This window comes from Pongo pygmaeus, chromosome 23, assembly GCF_028885625.2.
Source record: "Pongo pygmaeus isolate AG05252 chromosome 23, NHGRI_mPonPyg2-v2.0_pri, whole genome shotgun sequence".
In the NCBI taxonomy this organism is placed as follows: domain Eukaryota; kingdom Metazoa; phylum Chordata; class Mammalia; order Primates; family Hominidae; genus Pongo; species Pongo pygmaeus.
In genome coordinates, this window is record NC_085931.1 from 20,905,666 (window position 1) to 20,916,133 (window position 10,468).

Sequence of the window (10,468 nt, forward strand, 5' to 3'; positions counted from 1 at the left end):
TCGAAGAAAATGTAACAAATCAAGTAACAAAACTAAACAAGCAAACAAACAAAACACAACTACAGTATCTGCAAAAGTTTTGTAGAAGACTGAAACTGTTGAGTATAAGCATCACGTATTCTATTATCATTAGTTAACTGAAGAGTTTGTTAAAGACATACATTTCATAAAAAAAGTTAGTTTGAAGTTATTGACCAGTATGTACCATTCTTAAGTATTAGTAACAAAGTTCATGACAATAAAAAGCTATCTAACAAGAAAAATCAGTGACTACCAGCACCATCAACAAGACTTTGTCTTTACAAGTCATTACCACTTACCATGCATTGCAATGTCTAGGATTGACTCTGATAGCATTTCGAAAACAAGCTAACACTTTGTCCAATTCTTCAGTTAAGACAAACTCTCGCCCTAATAAAGTACAGGCATAAGCATAATTTGGATCCACTTGGATAGCTGTCTGGAAGAATTTAAGTGCAATATCGTGTTCCTGTTGCAGACTGAAACAGTTCCCTGCAGCACACCAGGCCTCTGGCGAATTTTTATCCATGTCTGTTAAGTCTTTTGACAGAAATGAAAGAGTGACATCTTTTTGAAGATGCCAAAGTGTTGTAGAGTAGATTTCCATGCCTTTGACTCTATAATTCTCAATTCTTCTAACCTCTGAGAATATTCTTTCAGCTTGCATGTACTCTGAAAGTTCAAAATAGGACCTTCCAATTTGGCACAGTACCCAACCAGTATTGTAGTGGTGAGAAGGTAGATGGCTCAAAATATTTTTAGCTTCTTTGCAGTGGTATGAACATAAAGCTAAATAACCTTTCCCCCTTTCTTGAAGAAGGCTCATCAAGCCTTCTGCTGCTGCTTTTTGTAGATGAAAAGCCTGAATCTGAGGTGTGATTGTGGATATTTCCTCTTCTGAATTGATGGAAGAGTCCAATTTTGTAATTTCCAGGTTGTCATTTATATTAGATTGAGTTATTCCTCCTTTATTAGTTTTACTTTTTGTTTTTCTGTTTAGGATTTTAGGTGGAAACTTCATTTTTAACTTCTTCCTATTCTCCTTGGTTGTGGAACTGTCACTAGTAAAGAGTCATGAACTTCTTCGATGCAGTGCATTTGGGGGAGATGTCATAGTGGGGCTCATTACCTGAGGTGTTGTAGTTATTTATGGACCAGAACTTTCTGTTAGTGGAAGAATTGGAGTTACCTCTTGGCTATTTCCACTCTGTGAGAAGACAGACTTTGCTCCAGTTTGGCCAATTCTGGCAACAGACTTTTTTGAAGGGGCTCCGGTGGATGGCACATCAATTACAGAAGGTGTATTAGTGTAGTTTTGTAAATAAGATCCATCTCCAGGACTTGGGGTTTCTAATGGCAAAATCCCAAAACGTGGGGTAAATGGACTAAGAGCTGCTGGTCCTGTTAATAAACTTCGACCAGTTTTTGGTTTATTTTGAACCTGTTTAGATAATATGGAAGTTCCTCTTCCCAGTGGGACAGTTTCAGGTGAAATTACAGCTGAATCAATAAAAGACACTGGGGAATCTGTATTCAAGGAGTACTTTGAATTGAAGGATTCTAAATTGACTCTGTTTAATTCAGTTGTGTCCTGGGGTGTTTCCATAAGAATGGTCTCAGGTTGCCTGTGACATAAACTGTGATTAGGTACTTGTGTTGTGCAAGAGTTGGGCAGACAGTTGCTAAAGTTCTGTAAAGATGTGAATTTAAATGGTTGGTCAGGATCTGGCTTTTCACCTATTTCACATAATGATTCAAAGGGATACCAGAGGAAAGGATTTAAACTAAGCCTCTTTTGGTAACATTCTTTTCCTTTAGCAAGCCGATCTGTCTTGCAATATACACGTCCCAACAATGGAAGGGGAAAGCAAACTGAATCACCAAACTCAGTAACAATATCATCATGGCTTTTCTGCTTATTAAACGCTCCACCAGATAAGATTTGTTCCCAGTCTGCAAGCTTACTGAGATCAACACAACATTTTGCAAGCAGGTATTTGCATTGCAGTGTAGGACAACTGTGTCTTTTCAAGAGTCTATATGCTTTATAGGACTTTCCTGGGAGGTAAGAACAGGTCGCCATTAAAAACAAGGCTTCTTCTGAGTGTACTTCTGCATAAAGGCGTTCTGTGAGGAAAACCCCATCTCGGTAAGCATAGTGGTTTAGTGCTTGCCATATAGCAGCCTGGACGGGTTCCTGCAGCACTGTCATCCTCTAAGCAAAGGCCCAATTTCTGCAGTGCCTTAGGAAAACCCCACCCCACCCAACCCCCTCCCCCCTGTAGCGGCTCTGGCCCGGCCAGCCTCGTCTCATTTAAATTCACCAGTTACCGGGGGAATGGGGTGGCCGAGCCAGAGTGACTTCTTTATCCGGCTGACTCTGGAAAGCCTGGCCCCTTGTGATCCATTGCAAAGCGAAAGTCACCTTATGTTTGGGAAACAGATCCACTCCCAAGTTCAGTGGAGGGATGTGGAATGTAGGACGAAGGTGTCTCTTCCTTCTGATTTGGTCTGCACAGCGGAGCCTAGGGCTGGAGTCCTCTCTGTGAGGACCGCTGACTCCCTCTACCTTGGGTTCCATTGGCCCCACCCTGGGACATGGGCCTTGGCAGATTCTGGACCTTCCTGGCCATTAAGTTGCTGTCAGAAACCCCATCTCGTGTTCCGATGCCCCGAATAACTGTGGCTCGTGCCTCTCTGGAAACATTGGAAATCTCTCCTCTACACATGGTCACCTAAAACCCCAGGAGCTCGGGACACACGTCTGCCATCCACCTCACTGCTTTCGGGAGAGAATGCTGAGAGTCTCTTGCCAACTTTCTCTTGAGTTGAGTTCTTCATGGGTGTGTGGTTAAGACGTAGTGAGACCAGATGTATTAACTCAGGCCGGGTGCTGGTGGCTCACGCCTGTAACCCCAACACTTTGGGAGGCCGAGGCTGTAGGATCCCTTGAGGAATTGCCTAACCCTCGGGAGGTTGAGGCTGCAGTGTGTGAGCCATAATGGTGTAATTTGGATCCAGCAGTTTTCTAAACAGTCATTTTGTAGAATCTGCAAAAAGATATTTCTGAGCCCATTGAGGCCTATGGTGAAAAGGGAAATATTTTCAAATAAAAAGAAAACAGAAGCTTTCTGAGAAACTTCTTTTTGATGTGTGTATTCATCTCACAGTGTTGAAACTTTTTTTTATTGAGCAGTTTGGAAACAGTCTTTTTGTAAAATCTGGAAAGGGATATTTCTTAGCCATTTGAGACTTAAGGTGAAAAAGAGATATCTTCACATAAAAACTAGACAGAAGCATTCTGAGAAAGTTCTTTCTGATGCGTGCATTCATCTCACAGATTTGAACCTTTCTTTTCTTTGAGCAGTTTGGAAACAGTCTTTTTTTAAAATATGCAAATGGATATTTGTGAGCCCTTCACAGCCTATGATGAAACAGGAAGCACCTTGACATAAAAACTAGACAGAATATTTCTGAGAAAAGGCTTTGCAATGTGTGCTTTCATCTCACAGACTTGAACTTTTCTTTTGATTGAGCAGTTTCAAAACAGTCTTTTTGTAGAATCCACAAATGGTTATTTGCAGCTCTTTTAGGCCTATGGTGAAAACGGAAATATTTTCACAAAAACACAAAAAGAAGCTTTCTGAGAATCTCTTTGTGATGCCTGGATTCATATCACAGAGCAGAACCTTTCTTTTGATTGAGCAGATTGGAAACAGTATTTTTGTACAATCTGCAAATGGATATTTCTGAGCCGTTTGATGCCTGTAGTGAAAAAGAATTATCTTCACATAAAAACTAGACAGAATCATTCCGAGAAACTTCTTCCTTATGTGTGCATTCATCTCACAGAGTTGAACATTTCTTCTCATGGAGCAGTTTGGAAACAGTCTTTTTGTAGTATCTGCAGAGGGATATTTGTGAATGGTTTAAGGACTATGGTGAAAAAGGAAATATCTTCACATAAAAACTAGACAGAAGCATTCTGAGAAACTTCTTTTTTATGTGTGCATTCATCTCACACAGATGAATCTTTCTTTTCATTGAGCAGTATGGAAAGAGTCTTTTGGTTCAATCTGCAAAGGGATATTTCTGAGCAGTTTGGGGCCTATGGTGAAAAAGAAATATCTTCACATAAAATCTAGACAGAAGCATTCTGAGAAACTTCTTTTTTATGTGTGCATTCACCTCACAGGGTTGAAACTTTCATTTCATTGAGAAGTTCAGAAACACTCTTTTTGTAGAATCTGAAAGGGATATTTTTGAGTCCATTGAGGCCTGTGGTGAAATAGGAAATATCGTTGCATAAAAACTAGACAGAAGCTTTGTGAGAAACTTCTTTGTGATGTGTGCTTTCGTCTCACAGAGTTGAACCTTTGTTTTGATAGAGCAGCTTGGAAACAGTATTTTTGTGGAATCTGCAAGTGGATGTTTGGAGTGCTTTGAGGCCTATGGTGAAAAAAGGAAATATCTTCACATTAAAACAAGACAGAAGCATTCTGAGAAACTTATTTGTGATGCGTGCATTCATCTCACGTTGCTGAGCCTATCTTTTGATTTAGTAGATTGGAAACAGTCCTTTTGTTGTATCTCCAGAGGGATATTTGTGAACGGTTTGAGGCCTATGGTGAAAAAGGAAATACCTTCACATACAAAGTAGACAGAAGCATTCTGGGAAACTTCTCTGTGATGTGTGCATTCAACTCACGGAGGAGAACCTTTCTTTAGATTGAGCAGTTTGGAAACAGTTCTTTTTTAGAATCTGCAAAGGGATATTTCTGAGCCCATTGAGGCCTAGGATGAAAAAGAAATATCTTCACATAAAACTGGATAGATGCATTCTGAGAAACTTCTTTGTGATGTGTCCATTCACTTCACAGAGTTGAACCTTTCTTTGGATTGGGCAGTTTGGAAACAGTCTTTTTGAAGAATCTGCAAAAAAAATTTGTGAGCTCTTTATGGCCTACGGTGAAATAGGAAATATCTTCACATAAAAACTAGACAGAAGCTTTCTGAGAAACTACTTTGTGATGTGTGTTTTCATCTCACAGAGTTGAACCTTTCTTTTGAATGAGCAGTTTGGAAAAACTCTTTTTGTAGAGTCTGTAAATGGATATTTGGAGCACTTTGAGGCCCATGGTGAAAAAGGAAATATCTTCACATGAAAACCAGACAGGAGCATTCTGAGAAACTTCTTTGTGATGGGTGTATTCATCTCACAGAGTTGAACATTTCTTTGGATGCAGCAGTTTGGAAACAGTCTTTTTGTAGTATCTGCAGGGGGATATTCATGAGCAGTTTATGACATATGGTTGAAAAGGTTATATCTTCACAAAAAAAAACTCGACAGATCCGTTATGAGAAACTTCTTTGAGATGTATGCATTCAACTCACAGAGTTGAACCTTTCTTTGGATTAAGCAGTTTTCTAAACAGTCCTTTTGTAGAATCTGCAAAGGGATATTTCTGAGCCCATTGAGGCCTATGGTGAAAAAGGATATATCTTCACATGAATGCTAAACAGAAGCTTTCTGAGAAACTTCTTTGTGATGTGTGCATTCATCTCACAGTGTTGAAACTTTCTTTTGATTGAGCAGTTTGGAAACAGTCTTTTTGTACAAGCTGCAAAGGGATATTTCTGAGCCATTTGAGGCCTATGGTGAAAGAGAAATATCTTCACATAAAAACTAGTCAAAAACATTCTGAGAAATTTCTTTGTGATGTGTGCATTCATCACACATATTTGAACCTCTCTATTGATTGAGTAGTTTGGAAATAGTCTTTTTTTAGAATATGCAAAAGGATATTTGTGAGCCTTTTCAGGCCTATGGTGAAATAGGGAAAATCTTCAAATAAAAACTGGACAGAAGCTTTCTGAGAAACTTATTTGTCATGTGTGCCTTCATCTCACAGAGTTGAACTTTTCTTTTGATTGAGCAGGTTGGAAACAGTCTTTTTGTAGAATCTGCAAATGGATATTTGCAACGTTTTATGCCTATGGTGAACAGGAAATATTTTCACATAAAAACTAGACAGAAGCATTCTGAGAAACTTCTTTGTGATGTGTGCATTCATGTCACAGGGTTGAAACTTTCCTTGGATTCAGCAGTTTGGAAAGAGTCCTTTTGAAGTATCTGCAAAGGGATATTTGTGAGCCCATTGAGGCCTATGGTGAAATAGGAAATATCTACACATAAAAACTAGACAAAAGCTTTCTGAAAATCTTCTTTGTACTGTGTGCTTTCATCTCAAAGAGTTGAACCTCTCTTTTGATTGAGCAGTTTGGAAACACTCTTTTTGTAGAATCTGCAAAGGGATATTTGGAGTGCTTTGAGGCCTATGGTGAAAAAGGAAATATCTGCACATAAAAACTAGACAGAAACTTCTGAGAAACTTCTTTGTGATGCGTGCTTTCATCTCAGATTTGGACCTTCCTTTTCATTGAGCAGTTTGGCAACAAGTCATTTTGTAGAATCTGCAAAGGGATATTTGTGAGCAGTTTGAGGCCTATGGTGAGAAAGTAAATATCTTCACATAATACCTAAACAGAAGTATTTTGAGAAAACTCTTTGTGATGTTTGCATTCATATCACTGAGTTGAAACTTCCTATTCATTGAGCAGTGTGGAAACATACATTTTGTGCAATCTGCAAAGGAATATCTGTTTGCAGTTTGAGACCTATGGTGAAAAAGTAATATCTTCACATAAAAACAAGACAGAAGCATTCTGAGAAACTAATTATTTATGTGTGCATTCATCTCACAGAATTGAACCTTTCCTTTGATGAAGCAGTTCGGAAAGAGTTTTTTGTAGAATCTGAAAAGGGATAGTTGTGATCCCTTTGAGGACTAAGGTGAAATAGGAAATATCTTCACATAAAAACTAGACAGAAACTTTCTGAGAAACATCTTTGTGACGTGGGCTTTCATCTCAAAGATTTGAACCTTTATTTTGATTGAGCAGTTTGGAAAGGCTCTTTTTCTAGTATCTGCAGAGGGCTATTAATGAGCAGACTGAGGCCTATGTGAAAAAGGAAATGGCTTCTCAAAAAAACTAGACAGAAACATTATGAGAGACTTCTATGTAATGTGTGCATTCATCTCACCAAGTTAAAGATTTCTTTTGATAGAGCTGTTTGGAAACACTCTTTTTTTGTAGCATCTGCAAAGGTATACTTCTGAGCCCTTTGAGGCCTATTTTGAAATATGAAATATCTTCACATATAAACTAGACAGAAGGTTTCTAAGAAACTTCTTTGTGATGTGTGCTTTCACCTCACAGAGCTGAACCTTTCTTTTGATTGAGCAGATTGGAAACACTCTTTTTGTAGAATCTGAAGTGGATATTTGGAGTGCTTTGAGGCCCATGGTGAAAAAGGAAATGTCTTCACAAAAAACTAAACGGAAGTTTTCTGAGAAACTTCTTTGGGATGTGTGCATTCATCCCACACATTTGAGCCGTTCTTTTGATTGCTATGGTGAAAAAGGAAACTTCCTCACACAAAACTATACAAAAGCATTCTGAGAAACTTCTTTGTGATGTGTGCTTTCATCTCACAGAGTTTAACCTTTCTTTTCATTGTGCAGTTTGGAAACAGTCTTTTTGTAGAATCTGCAAAGGGATGTTTGTGAGCAGTTTGATGCCTATGGTGAGAAAGGAAATACCTTCACATAAAAACCAGACAGAAGCTTTTTGAGAAACTTCTTTGTGATGTTTGCATTCATCTCCCAGAGTTGAATCTTCCTTTTCATTGAGCTGTTTAGAAACAGTCTTTTTGCACAATCTGTAAAGGGATATTTCTGAGTGGTTTGAGGCCTATGGTGAAAAAGAAATATCTTCACATAAAAATCAGACAGAAGCATTCCAGGAAACTTCTCTGTGATGTGTGCATTCATCCCACAGATTTGAAACTTTCATTTCATTCAGTAGTTTGGAAAGAGCCTTTTCATAGAATCTGCAAAGGGATATTTCTGAGCCCTTTGAGACCTATGGTGAAATAGGAAATATCTTCACATAAAAACTAGACAGAAGATTTTTGAGAAACTTCTTTGTAATGTTTGCAAACCTTCTTTTTGATTGAGCAGTTTGGAAACAGTCCTTTTGTAGAATCTGCAAAGGGATATTTCTGAGCCCTTTGAGTCCTATAGTGAAATAGAAAATGTCTTCACATAATAACTAGACAGAAGGATTCTGAGAAACTTCTTTGTGATGTGTGCTTTCATTTCACAGAGTTGAACGTTTCCTTTGATTGAGCCGTTTGGAAACACTCTTTTTGTAGAATCGGAAAATGGATATTTGGAGCACTTTGCAGCATAAGGTGAAAAAGGAAGTATCCGTACCTAAAAACTAGACAGAAACTTTCTGAGAAACTTCTTTGTGATGCGTGCTTTCATCTCACAGATTTGAACATTACTTTTCATTGAGCAGTTTGGGAACAAGTCATTGTATAGAATCTGCAAGTGTATATTTGTGAGCGGTTTGATGCCTATGCTGAAAAACTAAATATTCACGTAAAAACCAGACAGAAGCTTTTAGAGATAACTTTTTGTGATGTTTGCATTCATATCAAAGAGTTGAACCTTTCTGTTCTTTGAAGAGTTTGGAAACATTCTTTTTGTGCAATCTGCAAAGGAATATTTCTGAGTGGTTTCAGGCCTGTGGTGAAAAAGAAATATCTTCACATGAAAACTAGACAGAAGCATTCTGAGAAACTTCTTTTTTATCTGTGCATTCACCTCACGGAGTTGATCCTTTCTTTTCATTGAGCAGTTTGGAAACAGTCTTCTTGTAGTATCTGCAAAGGGATAGTTGTGATCCCCTTTAGGCCTATGGAGAAATAGGAAATATCTTCACATAAATACTGGACAGAATCTTTCTGAGAAACTTCTTTGTGATGTGTGCTTTCATCCTACACAGTTGAACCTTTCTTTTGATTGATCACTTTGGAAACAGTCTTTTTGAAGAGTCTACAAATGGATATTTGGAGAGCTTTGAGGCCTAAGGTCAAAAAGGAAATATATTCACATAAAAACTAGACAGAATCATTTTGAGAAACTTCTTTGTGATGTGAGCTTTCATTTCAGAGAGTTGAATTTTTCTTTTGTTTGAGCAGTTTGGAAATAGTCTTTTTGTAAAATCTGCAAAGGGATATTTCTGAGCAAATTGAGGTCTATGGTGAAAACGAAATATCTGTACATAAAAAGTAGACAGAAGCATCTGAAAAACTTCTTTGTGATGTGTCTATTCATGTCACAGAGTTGAACATTTCTTTTGATTGAGCAGTTTGGAAACAGTCGTTTTGTAGAATCTGCAAAGAGATATTTGTGAGCTCTTTATGGCCTGTGATGAAATACGAAACATCTCCACATAAAGACTAGACATAAGATTTATGTGAAACTTCTCTGTGATGTGTGCTTTATTCTCACAGTACTGAATCTTTCTTTTGATTGAGCAGTTTGGAAAGTCTTTTTGTAGAATCTGCTAATGGATATTTGGAGCTATTTGAGGCCCATGGTGAAAAAGGAAGAATCTTCACATAAAAACTAGACAGAAGATTTCTGAGAAACTTCTTTGTGATGTGTGAATTCACGTCACAGAATTCAACTTTTCTTTCGATTGAGCAGTTTGGAAACAGTCTTTTGTAGAAGCTGCAAAGGGAAATTTCTTAGCCTTTTGTGGCTTATGGTGAAAAAGAAATATCTTCACATAAAAACTAGACAGAAGATTTCTGAGAAACTACTTTGTGATGTGTCCATTCATCTCACAGAGTTAAACCTTTCTTTTGATTTAGCAGTTTGGAACATGTATTTTCTTAGAATCTGCAAATGGATATTTGTGAGCCCCATATGGCCTATGTTGAAATATGAAATATCTTCACATAAAAACTAGATAGAAGCTTTCTGAGAAACTTCTTTGTGATGTGCACTTTCCTCTCACAGAGTTGAACCTTTCTTTTTATGGGGTGGTTTGGAAACAGTCTTTTTGTAGAATCTGCAAATGGATATTTGGAGCGTTTTGAGGCCTATAAAGGAAAAGGAAATATCTTCACATAAAAACTAGACAGTATATTTTTGAGAAAACTATTTGTGACATTTCCATTCATCTCTAATAGTTGACCATTTCTTTTCATTGAGCAGTTTGGAAACGTCTTTTTGTACAAACTGCAAAGGGATATTTCAGAGTGGTTTGGGGCCAATGGTGAAAAATAAATATCTTCACATGAAAACTAGACAGAAGCATTTTGAGAAACTTCTTTGTGATGTGTGCATTCATCTCACAAATTCGAACGTTTCTTTTGATTTAGCAATTTGGAGAAAGTCTCTTGGAAGTATAAGCGGAGCTATATTTGTGAGCAGTTTAAGGCCTATTGTGCAAAAGGAAATACCTTCATATAAAAAGTAAACAGAAGCTTTTTGAGAAACTTCTTTGTGATGTGTGCTTTCGTCTC

The 10,468-nt window shown here is 37.8% G+C and overlaps 1 protein-coding gene across 1 annotated transcript; it reads right to left on the reverse strand.

Annotated features, from left to right (window-relative positions):
- Positions 1–316: 316 nt before the first annotated feature.
- LOC129023399 (cell division cycle protein 27 homolog) lies at positions 317–2,233 on the reverse strand. Its single transcript, XM_054470079.1, is given in 1 exon segment — positions 317–2,233. A coding segment is annotated over 1 exon segment (1,917 nt).
- Between the last annotated feature and the right edge of the window lie 8,235 nt (positions 2,234–10,468).